Source organism: Pterocles gutturalis, unplaced genomic scaffold (assembly GCF_000699245.1).
Source record: "Pterocles gutturalis isolate BGI_N339 unplaced genomic scaffold, ASM69924v1 scaffold5757, whole genome shotgun sequence".
Taxonomy (NCBI): Eukaryota; Metazoa; Chordata; class Aves; order Pterocliformes; family Pteroclidae; genus Pterocles; species Pterocles gutturalis.
In genome coordinates, this window is record NW_010110053.1 from 22868 (window position 1) to 37030 (window position 14163).

At 40.7% G+C, this 14163-nt stretch overlaps 1 protein-coding gene across 1 annotated transcript in view; it reads right to left on the reverse strand.

Annotated features, from left to right (window-relative positions):
* The window catches only part of ADD3 (adducin 3 (gamma)), a 32996-nt gene extending 19870 nt beyond the window's left edge, over positions 1–13126 (reverse strand). The window contains exons 1-2 of the mRNA XM_010073180.1: positions 12883–13126; positions 8378–8601 (exon numbers count right to left, since the gene is read on the reverse strand). Of these exons, the coding sequence (XP_010071482.1) occupies positions 8378–8572 (195 nt within the window). The 5' untranslated portion in view covers positions 8573–8601; positions 12883–13126. The remainder of the gene's footprint in view (positions 1–8377; positions 8602–12882) is intronic.
* Positions 13127–14163: the final 1037 nt, after the last annotated feature.

Sequence of the window (14163 nt, forward strand, 5' to 3'; positions counted from 1 at the left end):
CCTGCTGAAAGTTTGGCTGTGGTATGAAAACTGGACCCATGACACTATTGGAAAAGAGGCAAAGCAACACTTCAGACAAGATGCACACCTAGGAGGATGCAGAGTATAGCTTTCTACCTGGCAGTAGACAGCCACCTAAGCAAATAGCCTGACCTCAGTACACAGCAGGCTGGGAACTTCCTTTCCACTCCTGTCAGCTGAGGTTGTTCTCTCCAAAACTACAGCGAGCTGAACTAAGTCACACCAGAGGAAAACAGTTTTGCACGTACGCCATGAACCAAAGCATCCCCTGCACAGCCAAGCCTGCCTGCTGCTGACCTGACTGCGGTGCCCAGCAGCTCTGCTACCATCCCACCCACATTCTGAATGCCACTCCACCACCTTGCACTGAGACATGAATTTCCCCACAACTCACCAGTAAAAACATACAATGCAGCTCAGCCTGTTTCCAAAACTGTTTCTAGAACTCCATTCTTTCTAAACTTTCTGACTGTTTCTAAAACTCCAGGTAGCTCTTTTACACCAGCTTAGGCAGCCTCACATGGTACTGCAGCCTGCAGAACAGACACAGCTTTTCTTGATAGTCATTAGCTGCATGATTAGGTCAAGGTTTTTCTAACATAAAACTACTTCTCCATAAATATTTGCAATCATTGTCCAAATATGCATCATAAACTCAAGCAGTTTAGATGCAAAAATCTTTCAACTGAGACCTGTAAGGGCTCTCTGAAACTCAAGAGTGAAGTTACAAGCCTGAGTTCTGACTCATTGATGTCCATTTCTTTCAGGACAGTCTAAGTGTGAGTTGACAGGGTAAATTGGGGCCTTTAAGAATCAAAGCAACATTTGCATGTACTAGTTGACAACTGGTATTTTTCAGTCAACATAAGCAGAAAAACTAGAATAACCAACTTGCTAGAATAACCTATTTTACATGAATACACATCTATATATAGCACAAAATAACAATGTTGCCTGAAAAGTTTAGCGTTAATTTCTTCATTTGGGAGACAGCTCTCTGAGGATGTTAAGAAGTTTGCAGGCTCATAAGTATTTTGACTATGTTGTTTCTTGTTTGTTGACCATTGATTTCTTCATGTAGTCTTTATACACTCAAAAGAAGTAGAAATAAAATAACAAGAAAAAACTTTTCTCTGTAAACAGAAAAAAACAAGGGCATAGAGGTCATCTGCAAATATTCCACACTATCACAACCCTTTAAGAGGGGAAAACGTGTGCTCATATCAGGACTAATTACAGTAAGGTCCAACAGTTTGATATGCCAGTCTACAGGAAAGTAGCTAGAAAAGACATGCAAGGTCCCTACATTTAATAATAGCACCACTGTTAGCCTAAGAGCTGCACCATAACACAAGAAACCCCTTCACCCATTTTCACTTCTGTCCATTTTTGATCAGTTTATATATCTTAAAAATCCATTTTTAAAAAGGATTTTCAACTTATCTACATATAAGTGCACCCACAAAGAGTCTCTAAGCCAAATCACCACCACTGAAGAAAAGTTTCAAAACTTAACTGGTATTTCGTTCTCCAGAGCGAAGAGACGTTAATTTTAACTCCTGTGCTGTAAACGTAGCTGCCCGCAGAGAGGAAGACCTTCACCGAAACAGCCAGTACAGCTTTGTAATAGGCTGTTTTGAGACTGGAGTTGAGATACAAACAACTAGTGCCCTAAGTGGAAAAGGGTGGAGTTGGCCACAAAAAAACCGCCAGTGAGTTAAGGCTGGCAGGGAGAAGATAAGAGTCACAAAAAGTGTTTGTTAAGGCCATAAAAAAAAAAAAAAAAAAAAAAGAGGTGGGAGCTTCTGTGTTAAGACAGAAGGAAATAGGCTCAGTATTAAATATGAGGAATTTGCTAAAGTTATAGCAATCTCTTCACTTGCAGTGAAGCGTGAGAGTATTGGCTGGATCCAGCGACTCAATTGACAGCAAGCTGGTCCCACGTATTGGCTGGATCCAGCGACTCGATTGACAGCAAGCTGGTCCCACACAGAGCTCAGCCGGCACTGGTTTTTCTGGCTCCCCTAACTGGGTACACACTAGCTTCCCTCTGTGAGCCGAAGCAGTGTGTTTACTTCCGTGATAAGCAGTCTAGAGATACCCTATGATTAAAACAAAACCTGAAGCACTGAACTAATTTGCAAAGCCCATCTTCAGCACACCCAGCTCCTAAAGCCCCAGCACCAGCGATCCCAGTGCTCACAGTCACTGCTGCAAACAGAGGGTCTGGGTTCCTCCCTCGTGTTTTCTCGCAGAGTAAAGCCACACTATGCATCTTGCTGGATGGAATACAACCACTGAAACTTAAAATGCTAGATGAAATCAGATTTCAGTTCGCCAGAAGTCCATCAGACTAGCATTAACCAGTTTTTCAGTAAGTGCCAGAGTAGGGGAGGTGGGAGCACACATGGTGGTGATGCACCAGGACAGACAAAGGGCAGAGCTCTGTCAGGGTGCTCTGGGTGCAGCCAAGGAGGAAGTTCAGGCACTGCTAAGAGCTTGTACTAAACTAAAAGATTATTTAAGAGGAAACAAACAAACAAAAAAAGGACTGAAAAATGAATACAGTGAAGTAAGTCCTTCATCCTATTAATTGTTATTCACTACTTGGAGTCCAATGGAAACCCCTCTTCCTGCTCCCACCAGACCAACTTGATGCCCTTGTTGGATAGAATCTACAAGACCAGTGAATGAAAGAAAAATGGTAGATTTTGTTACAATGCATATTATATCTCCTTATTGCTTACCTAAGGAATTAATTCAGATTGGAGTGTTCTTTACAATTAATAACTTCAAATACATACAGGAGCACGGGAAGGTCGTCAGGCAAAGGAGGATGGATCTGTTTGTTTAATGATTTGAATAATCTAAAGAACACAGTGCCAAAAGTACAACAGGATCGGCAGGCATCCCTCAAGACCACAAAAATCCAAATCCAAGCAGTTAACAGCCAGAAGGAAGATTAGAAATATGGATAGAGAAAAAAATTATTTGGAAACTGTTGTCATTTGTATCTAATGAAAACCACAGTTCAAACTAAATGGAAAACAGCATATGGAAATAAGAGAGAAGTTAAAGGTGATTTTCATTTTCAACTCAAGAAAGCAGGGAACAGCACAAAACTCTCAACTGCGCTTGCTGTGCTGGTATGTGTCAGAACACGGTTATGAATTCACCCAGCACCATCACAGCTATAGAAATGGAATTTAGGCAATGGGATTTCTTGGTCTCTCATAGAGATCTAGCGGATGGCCTTGAACTAACACAGCATTACCCTGAGCACACATTCACCCTCACGTAAAATGCTGATCCCGCCCAGCCCCCTGGCCTGCCCCGGGCTCAGCAGGATAGTCACGCCTCAGAAGGGATCTTTAAGAGACATTATCTGACGTGTCTTAAATGATGTGCCAAGTTGAGATCATCTCCCCTGGTGAATGAAATGCTGCACAGGTCGCATGACGAAAGCATGCGATTAAAAAAGCCATTGTGATGAGAGGAGGGTCATGACTCCCCCGCAGGAAGTTATGAAGATGTCAGAGAAGACTGAAGCCAGACGAGGGAGCTGCAATGTGAGAGGCCTGCCCAGAGAGGCGGTCCCCAGGGGATGTACAAGGTTGTGAGCCTTCCCAGCCACAGGGTGATGGTCCTGACAGATCTGAAAGGCTTTTGAACTTGTGGGGAAAGAACAGTGGAAGCTGAAACATGTCAGGAACTGAAAGGACTTTGATATTTTAAGAAAATAAACTGCCTCAAAAAAGGAGTGGTGTTGTGAAAATACTGCACGTTCACTCGATACAAAATAAAAGCATGCTAGACAATTGCAAAACCTAGGGAAAAAATAAATCAAACCATCCTTCATCTCTTTCCTGATGGTCTGAAAATAACAGCCAGAAAGAAAAAATTCAAGTGTGGGTGGGTTTGCTTGTTTTTGAGGAGAAAAATCTGCCTGCATGCTGCATGCTAAGGCAGACCTCTGAGCAGAGCAGTTGCTAAGCAAGACTGTTATCTCCCCGCTTTTTCAGGCAAGACCAAGCTGGTGTGGGAGGCAGGGACACGCGTGCATGTTCAAGGCAGGAAGGAAGAGAGGCATGGGAGAGAAGTACATTTTTAACCTCAACATAAGACCCCCCTCACTGTGCAATCTGTATGGCTAGACCTGAATTGGTGCCCCCACATTACAGCAGCGCTGAGCCAGAATCACCCTGAACATCCTGTAGAGCCATGATGGATTGTCAGGCGCTGTCTACATCCGCTATGAAATTAAAGCTAAACGTGATGAAATCCTGACAGCAAACTGCTCAACTTAAAACCAAACAAGTTCCAAATAACTGTGTGTTTCGTATGTAAAAATGGCAAGTGCACATTCAATGGGACTTGACAAGCTACAGCAAACTTTCACTGCTAAATTCAAAATGTAAACCAGGCATTTAAACTCCAATAACCGTGCATGTTTATGTTTACATATTTCAGCTGTTCAACACATCACTTCGTACACAAATTTGACTACTCAACCTTTTCTTACATCAGTAAAAATAATGAAACGTATCACATGGAACAGTATATCTTATGTATAATAATGCGTCCTCTTCCATTTCCACTCTGACCTGCAGCTCTTCTGCAAATACAGTGATACACAGTGGATGTAAGGCACTCCTGAATGAAGTTTAAGGAGTGATCCTAATTTTCCATCAGGTTACACATACAGTCCTGTTAGCTAAAACCTGTAGTTGGCTTTCCTGCTGGTTAGATAACTGTTTCACATGGCCTTACTCCACTGGAAGCAGCCTGGCACTGCTGCCTGCCCGCAGAAACACCCAATACCTTCCCTGGTTGTTCTGGGAGGGCTGCAGAGTTTTTCCCTTCTGTATGTTCACCCAGCTCCTCAACAGACTGTTCCCTCTCCACACACCAGAACTGTGCAACCATCGCTTTTTATTTTTTTAAAAGTGTTTTTGAAGCTTTTGGTTGCCATGGTGAGGGCACCAGAGAAATGCCAGAAGGAAATGACAGCCAGGAGGCCTTGCATACCGTAACTGAAATAAGGGTTTTCATAATACTGCAAATAGATAATAAACAATACTATTTGAAAGAGGTAGTTACTCTGTGTAACAAGCAATATATGATTGTTTAGCATATAAAAAGACAAATACGTTTTTAATTTCAGAGTTAAGTTGGAAAATCTAAAAAAAAACCCCCCATCTTCTCAAATTTTGGATATATTGTAGGTCAAGTATCTCAGACCCAATGTAAAGCAATAAAACTGGTCCACCGCATAAATGTAGTGTCTTTCTTTTTAAAATAAAGACACAGTACCTGCGCCTTCTGAACTTGCAGACATTACTAAAAGAAACTTAAATGGCTTTGTGTTAAAGATCAGCCAGCAATACCTCTGGATGCCACCAAGTTGCTTAGACCTAGCTCATCTTAATTTCTTTCCATCTTACTAGCATAGAACAAACATGTGGCACCTATCAGCTTCTCCAGGCTGTCATGGGTTACAGTATTAAGCAAACATGTCTCAGAATTCACTGATAATGTTAGGACATTCTTCGTGGGTAGTGGTCATAAAACTCCCATAATTTGTTTAAGACTTATTATGAACAGACTCTAAGACATTAGCAAACATCAGAGGTAATGAGAATAGCTTTTCAGTAGCTTTTAAATTATTTAATTTAGGAAAGGGAAATTGCACATCAGAGAAGAGTAGTCAGATTGCACATCAATATGTGCATCAAATAGCACATCAGAGAGATGCAGCAGTTTGATGTCTGAAGACGTCTGGTCAGGGCTGTAGCCCTTACAGTAACATGCACCACACAAAATATACTGTCGTTCCTGAAATATATTCTCCAATTTATTTTCTTGCTAAAGGTTTAGATTTTCCTACTTGAAAGAAGGAAAAAAGCTTGTTAATAAAGCAGATTAAATTGGTACCTAAGATTTCAAGTATATGATAATGATCAACTCTTTAGTTTTATACCATAATTCCTTGCTCAGAGAAAGTGCATGTTTAAACATGTTCACCTCAAGTTCATACATGCTTGTGTATTTTTAAGAAAGGTATTATCATTGCTACATATACTTCATATTTACTAATACTTTCCAGAAGATGAGTCAATGACTATTTCTCTGATCTAAATGCATATATCAAGACTGGGTGATGATATGAATGCATATACCTAAGACTAGGTAAAGATATACCAGTGAGCAAGATCTTTAAAGTGTGTCTGCTAATCTCTCTTCCTCTTCTTCCAAACACTTTCAACTATTTCCTCCTTGTTGTCTGGAATAAACCTGAGAAGCAACAAACTCCATGCAAACTTCTAGTGCAATGTAATTCTACAGCTACAGAACAAGAACATTATGCACAATACTCATTAATTCAGTCCTGAACCTGTGTTATGCAGACTGGTAAAAGGAAAAATGCTTTCTGACCCTTCTGTCACAAATATTATGTTCAGAAGACAAGGTAATAATTTTCAGTTCTGACTCTCAAGAACACTATAGCACATCTCAGCTAGAATCTGGAAGAAATAATGCAGTTGCTATCCTCAAATCAGTTATGAAATTTGCTTGATGGACATTGAGTCAGATATTGTATTAAAATGCTTTTATTTCCTCACAAAAGAAATCATAGCAGCGTTCCTCTAAATCTTCTATTTCAGGAAGAGACAATAAAAGGAGATACCCAAGTGAGGAGATTGTCCCTGATAACACACTCAGCTCCCACATTGCTGCTTCTGATGAACCACAGCAGATGAGCTGGCTGTGGCCCCTGGCTTATTTGGACAAGTGTTCCCTTACACAACAAAAACTTGCAACTTATTGGCAGCTCCAGATAGTCACTTTCCAAAAAGTGCTGGGCTCAGCTTCTCTTGTGTCAGGAAAGTAACAGCAGTCCAGCGACTATTTGTCCCTCAGCCTTCAGTTAAAACAGTTACCTAGAGTCAGGGGTTGCCCCTTTTCATCCCCCTTCCTAAAATCTGCACACTGACACTGCATCTATTAAAAATACACAGAGGTTGTGGCAAAGGGGCATTTATTATCTTTAGCAGAGCTGGCAGAAGGTCCCCCAAAACGTTAAGGAAATAGTTAATGCTCACCAGATTCAATACTGCCATCCAAAGGACCGAGGAATAACACACATACAAACCTAAATAAGATCTCTGTTAGGCTAAAGATCTAGTCTCTGCTGTGAGTACCAGCTATTCATAATGTGAATATTTTAACAGGAAGGGGCAGACTCTGATCACATTTTATAATTGAGTGTTTAACACAAACTTATCATGTTTGAAGTGTTATGCAATACCTCCTTAGAATATTTTCTTTACAAAAGAGGTTGGCTGCAAAACCAAGCTTGCACAAATTGACTTGAAAGCAATAAATTCCTTAGTCAACAGGTTCACATTATACTCAGAGCAACACACAGATCCAAGAGGCACTCCACGACACCACTTTAGCAAACAATCCTGTTATTCATGGATGACTATAATAGGGTGATTACTAACAGCTGTTTGCAATCTCTTTACATACAGAAAAGCTGCAAAAAAAATTACAGAAGAAGCACCCCAACTTACAGAGGAACTGAAGAAAGAAGGTTTTGCAAATCTGCTTAACCCCTGCCCAGTCCCACTATCCTCATTACTCACAATACACCCCAACACCCCCAAAGACTCACCCTCACACCCTTACTCACTCCCTATGGCTTAAAAATACTCAAGGCAACAGTATTACTTTCCAAGAATGCACGTAGTAAAATTAATTTTAAGGTGGTTCAATAGATTTAAGAATTTTATCTACACCAGTACTGAACTTACACAACCAGTAGATGAGTGCTAATATGGCCAAGTATAGGTATGATCACTCCCAAGGACATGAAAAGAACACATAGTCTAGCTTTTAAACAAACTTAACCTAATTAAAAATGTTAATTAATACACTCCTGATGCAAATGATAGGTTAATATTCAAACTCAGAAAGAACACCATGTAACGCCCCGATTTGTTCCTATTTTACTGGTGACTCCTTCACTGTCTTCCCTGCCACTAAGTTTTAATTAAGTACCCTGCAGCCAGCCAGATCGTTTTGTAATACTTCAATGAAGCATAAGACCACAAAAGCATCGAGAGAATTAAAAAAACCAAACAATAAAGGCTGCTTGTTCACAGACAAAAAACTATGCAAACAAAATGACGGATGATCTGCTTACTGACTCTTCTTAGAAGATGGTAGAGTCATTCTGTAACGTAGATTTTTTGTGGTTTTGGTGTTTTTTTTTTTTTAAGTCTCAAAAAATTAATAGGGAATTTCAGAAAATAACACTCTGTCGTTCTCATCCCCCCTTAATCCCACTCACAGGGCTCTGCAGTATCTGAGTGACCCTCTTCCTTTGCTCCATCATATTGAAGTCCTGTCTCAGGTCAGGAGACATGTTTCTCTCCCGGATATACTCTGGGTCATTCTCATTGATGCGATCAAAGTACCGCTCTTTGTGAGGCATCGTGGCTGAGGGAGGAGTAGTGATCACCACCTGACTGGCATCAGTACTCATGCTTCAACACTGCAGATGGTAGGCTTCACCTGAAACAAATAAAAAAGGGGGAAGAATTACTACAATTAAAAGGAAGGCATTGAACATAAATGCCAAGTCCGCAGACAAATAATGTCCTTTTTCATCCCTCCAGAACAACATCTAAAATGAAAGGGGAACATGTGAATAATTATCATAATCAGAAAACTAAGGAAAAATCCTAGAAAAGTGTTTAAACAACTATTAATGAGTTCTCTGATACTGCATAACCACCTCTATTCAAGTTAAAATAAAAACCCAACAGCAGACAAGTAAGAATTATGACATTCAAAATGCCCACAATATACTTTACAAAAAACTTTCCTGTATCATTTTACACTGCATTCATCATCCATGCTATTGTTTTTATATTAGCTCTCCTTCCTGACGAGTTCAACCAAACACACCCAGAAGACAAGGCCCCTGTTTAACATCTACTCAGAGCTCATCTCCCAACTTGAATTAAGACATTCCTCAATTACAGCATTTCCGAAGCATCTCATAACACCAGCTTAAAGCAGAGACACCAGGCTGCTCAAAGACTTCCAGGGGATCTCTGCAGAGCACCAGCTGGTGCCTGCACTTTCAGGAGACACTCAGAGACACCGAGGGAACCGCAGCAAAGGTTTTATGTTGGGTTGCACAGGACTGAGGCTGCATCCACGGCAAGTAGCTAAGTTTTAGCTTTTCTCCTCTTGTGTGCAATTGTATGCAAAGATTCTCACTAAAGCTCATTACATTAGGAAAAAAAAAAAAAGAAAAAACATCTCATGTCTTTGCAGAAAGCTATGCTTAAGCCCTCATTAAAAAACCTGACAAGCATTTGTAAACACAAACAGAACTGGATCAAAAGCAGAAAAGCAGACACCTGAATTTTCATACAAAGAATCAGGCTCAGCAGCACACTCAGGAACACCCCGAAGGAGTACTGAAGAGGGACGTTTTCTCAGGTTTGAGGAATAAAGAGAAGCAAGATTTATAGGAATAGACAGTATATTATGAAAACACATTCTACCATGCAAATATCTACATTCAGTAATACATTTAATATAAAAATATTTGCATGCAAATGTATTTGGTATGTAAATAACTCATATCTTCAGAGGAAAAAAAAACCAAACATGAAGGAATGAGTATTGTCGAGCAGTATTAAACAGCGTGGTTACGGTAACAATAGTTTAAAGTGTCCTTGCTCCGTGGCACAGTTCACCTATCCCTCATCTGGGTCAGTGCAACTACTGTTTGGGGTATTCTGTGAATAGTGAACCGACATGGAGCACCTGTACTCCTCCAAATATAACGTTGCATATTTTTCCAGATGAAACATCTGTTAAAACCAGCTGCAGCAGCCCAAGCCCACCTCCTGCATGCGACAAGCCCTTTCAGCCCTTGTGCTGCAGCCTCTGCTGCGCAGCCACGCCATGAACCAGGCTGGCAGGAGGTTGCAAATTGGTTTTCAGCCAGTTTCCCACACTGACACCCAAACTGCTTTGCTGGCACGATGCAAGGGACAGCGCAAGGATGAAATCCTGGGGCACTGCAGCCTGCTACCAAATATGAAACTGCAGACAGTAAACAAGACTGATACCACCGACAGAGCAGGGAAAGCACTAGCAGATAAGGTACAAGAAAACCATGTCTATGACTTCCTTGTATATTACAGATTATGATCAAATACAGCTAACACAGTTCTAACAAACAATCACTACAGGTTGCAATTGTTTTTTGTTCTTTATACCTTTTTTTTTTTTTTTTTTTTGAAGAAAACAAGTTCTGGGATGCAACATTATCCAGCTGCATACACAGAGCTTCCCTGAGGTACTTGGCATGCTGGACAAATGTATCACGTTCTGGGACATAAAATTTGCATCCTGGAGGCAAGCTCCATGAACTCCAATGGCTTCATTACAAAGGCTGTGGAAGCATACCAGTGAGTTTTGCATTTGGTGCTTGGGTGCAGTCCGAGTTCATTCAGCATTTGCTGACTGATCACCGGGAAGTCTGCGATGTGTGATCAGTTTGGAGATGCTGCAGAGAAGTCAAGGGCCTTGCTTCAAGGAAGTGGGGATTCGGCAAAAACCTAGCAGAAGTATAAAAGGAGCTTAAGTTTTTCCAAAGAATAAACTACTGTCTTTTCCATCTGGGAGCACTGAAGCAGAAGGACAGACCTCTTGGGACAGAGTTTGGGGATATGATCACAGCTCAGCTTCCCTGTTCAGGTTAGAAGAGATAACCTTATAAATGTAACCATATATCATGTCTCCTCCCCCTCGCCCCCAAGTGGCAGGGTTTAAGAAGCAAAAGAAAAAAAGCACCATGAGAAGACACAAGACCATGAGCTCACTCTCCAAATGCCACAAGGTACAAAGAGTTTGAGACCAGACTTCTCAACCTACACTGTTCTCCATCTGCCTCAAGGTCAATACCTCCATCTGAGTCAGAGCAGACACCTTCCAGCACCTGCTGGTAACAAAGCAGTCTAGAAATGCAGATGGCAAGAACCTTGCTTGAACTGGTGACCAGCTGTGGCTCCTGCTCTTCAGTTACTTCTTCCCAGGAGTTGCCTTATCCAAATGTTTTTCCTAAAATGCTCCTGAATCCTGATAACTGTGAGTAGCAAACTGTTGTTCAACTGCTGATCCACTCGGCTGGATCAACTACACGCATGTCTGAACTTCAAAAAACTTTCATTGTTATTATTACAGGTTTACAGGACATAATTAGTTCAAGTCCGCTACTTTACAATTCACTCCTACAGTGACAGAAAAGCCCACTCGTCTGTAAAAAGACACAAATGTGGCTGGCAGTACCTAAAATCCACAAAAGAGATTTTTCTAATTGCTTTGGACTTCATTTTTTCCTTTCCTTTCAGACTGGTTTGCTACCTCTAGCCATTAAGATTACAACATTAAAGTCCTTGTACTACAGGAAAACCCCCATTACTGAACATAATATGGGTATTGGGTCCAGTTGTTCTTATTAGGTCTGGTTCAATGCCTGCTCTGTTGGGCCCAGGCTGACTCTCACATAACCCCTACTGTTCGGCTGGAAAACTTTCAAACAAATCAAACATTCTTTTATTATTTATTTGCATCTTGCGCTGATATTTTTTTTTTTTTAAGAGGACATTTGTTAAAAATGTCCTTAGCTTCCGCCTCTGACAATGACATTCATGAATTATAGAAAGTGAGCTACCATCTTCCTGAGCGGTACTAGCTAATGTTTCTTATGCATGCTATACTGCGTAAGTATAAATGGTTCCAGAGACTGAGGCACAGGTGACAATGAGAGACCGTATGCCCCCATAGCAACAGGACACTATATCTAGACTGGTCAGAAAGGACAAACATACACAGAGAAATCAAACCTAAACTAGGACCTGATTTTGTCCCCGTGAGAGCCACCACTCTTGCTTAGCTGAGACACACATTTTGGCCTAACATGTATATGCTGTCATGCCAAAAAGATTCAACAGATATAGGAAAGCAGTTTTCCCACATATGGTTCAGCTATTGCAGCCGGGGGGGGGGGAAGAAACTAACAAGAGCATGTGCGCGTGTGTAAGTTTTTTTTACACAGAATCCCCATCTCTGCTGAAAAGGCTTCTAGGGACCTGTGAAACAGAGGCCCAAAAGCTCTTGCTACAGGGTAACTTGTTAATCTAACTGTGCTTGCCTGTGTAGTTATGCCCTCCCTGTACCTGCTAAAAATGAACTATGAGACTGCTAGAAAATAAAACAGGTTGTGTCCTCCTGTGCCTTATATAGCTGACAGGTTGAGCTTCCATATTCTGTCCTGTATTTTATACCTGTAACTGGGCTACAGAGAGAAAGTAGAACATTTCACCTCTGTCAGGAGGCTAGCATCTCTCCACTTAGAAGTTTTATTTAACAAAAGCTTCCAATTTATTCCAGGAACTTGGAACTGTTGATTTTAGGCTGCAACATTAAGTCCCAAGCATCCCCATCTGACACTTTGTAAAGTCTAAGGAACATGCTGTGCTGCTTTTGTTGGAATAACTGTTTTCAATGCCGAATCACAAAAGCAGCTCAAAAATAATAATGAGGTCAGAGAAACAAGGAGTACTGAAGGAAAAAAAAGGAACAAGAGACCAAATGCAAGGAAAATTTATCTTGCCAAAGAATACCCTAGAAAGCACTGACTTGATATACTTACATCTTTCATAACCTACAAAATGTATATAAAAATAAATACCACCATAAGAGAAATACACAGCAACAAAAAAAAAGGATCAAATCATAAGATCACCTAGCAATGAATCATTAACCTACCTTTTATGCTGATTTTTTATGGCTGGTTTCAGACATCCCCATTTTCTCTATGCAGTATAATCCATCTGTTTGAGAGTTTCCAGCACTGCAAACCAGCAGCGTGTGCACTGCATCGTTAACCAGTAAGACTGATGTCAGGTCTGAGCACTCGAGCTAGACTATACGGCATCTGAGCACTTCTTTTTTAAGGAGCATGTTGTGTTATTCTGCTCTTGCTATTTCTCGCCTACTTGTTTTTAAGGAAGTCTCCTCTTTCTTCCCCCCTCCAATATCTTGTCTGCCGGGAGACTTGTTGGAAGCAAAGTGGGTGTCTCTCAATCTCGGTTCCAGCCTCCCTATGAAACAGACAGGTTCCAGTCTAAATCAAAGCCTTGGCTTTAGCCAACACTGTCAGCTATGTAAGTAAGCTGGCAGAAAGAACAAATATGAAGGAATGGTTAAAAGGGGCAGGAAAATACGCAGAAGAACACGGACTGAGACGAGGATCACCGTTGCTGCCTTCTGGCATTACAAAGTCAACTGTCCATCCTCTCTCCTATGAAAAAAATATTTGGATAACCACCTTAAAATTAAATTTTTTTATTCTCCTGATCAGGACATCAAATACCATAAATATCTGATAATGTGTTGACAGGTTGTTGTGGGTTTTTTTTTAACGTTACAACAGGTTTGGGTTTCATTTATCAGTCTCACCTTACATACTGGGAAGATGAATAAGATTTATGTTTAGACATAAGCATTTTCTAAATGCAATTTATGGAACTGAAAATACTTCTGCTACACTGGATAGATAGCATCTGTTCAAAATTATATTAACTGATCTTACTAATATACAGTGATTCTGTACACTAGCACTCAAATCAAACTGTCAAACTGCACCCTTAAATTGACACAAGGCAGTATTTGCATTAAAAAATAAAGCAGTCACACCTTTTCCCAACCTCCCCAGCCATTCCATCTTTTTTTCCTGTATCACCTCTTCAGATTCATGCCAGCAGATGTTTGTAAGGTCAGATGGTGGAACGGGTAGGTGAAATTACTCTTTGTCCAAGTTTAAGTTTTGGTTTTGTTTTAACTTCTGGAGTTTTAAAATGGACGTATTTACAATCAGGACGTATTTACAATCAGGACGTATTTACAATCAGGACGTATTTACAATCAGGAGTATCAGTTCCCCCAGCCAGTTAACTGTGTATCTATGCAAATGTTTGTTCTGAAACAAAGATGCTGGTGATGTGGGGGTGTCCAATACACTTCTTCCAGTAGTAACGCATGCATAAA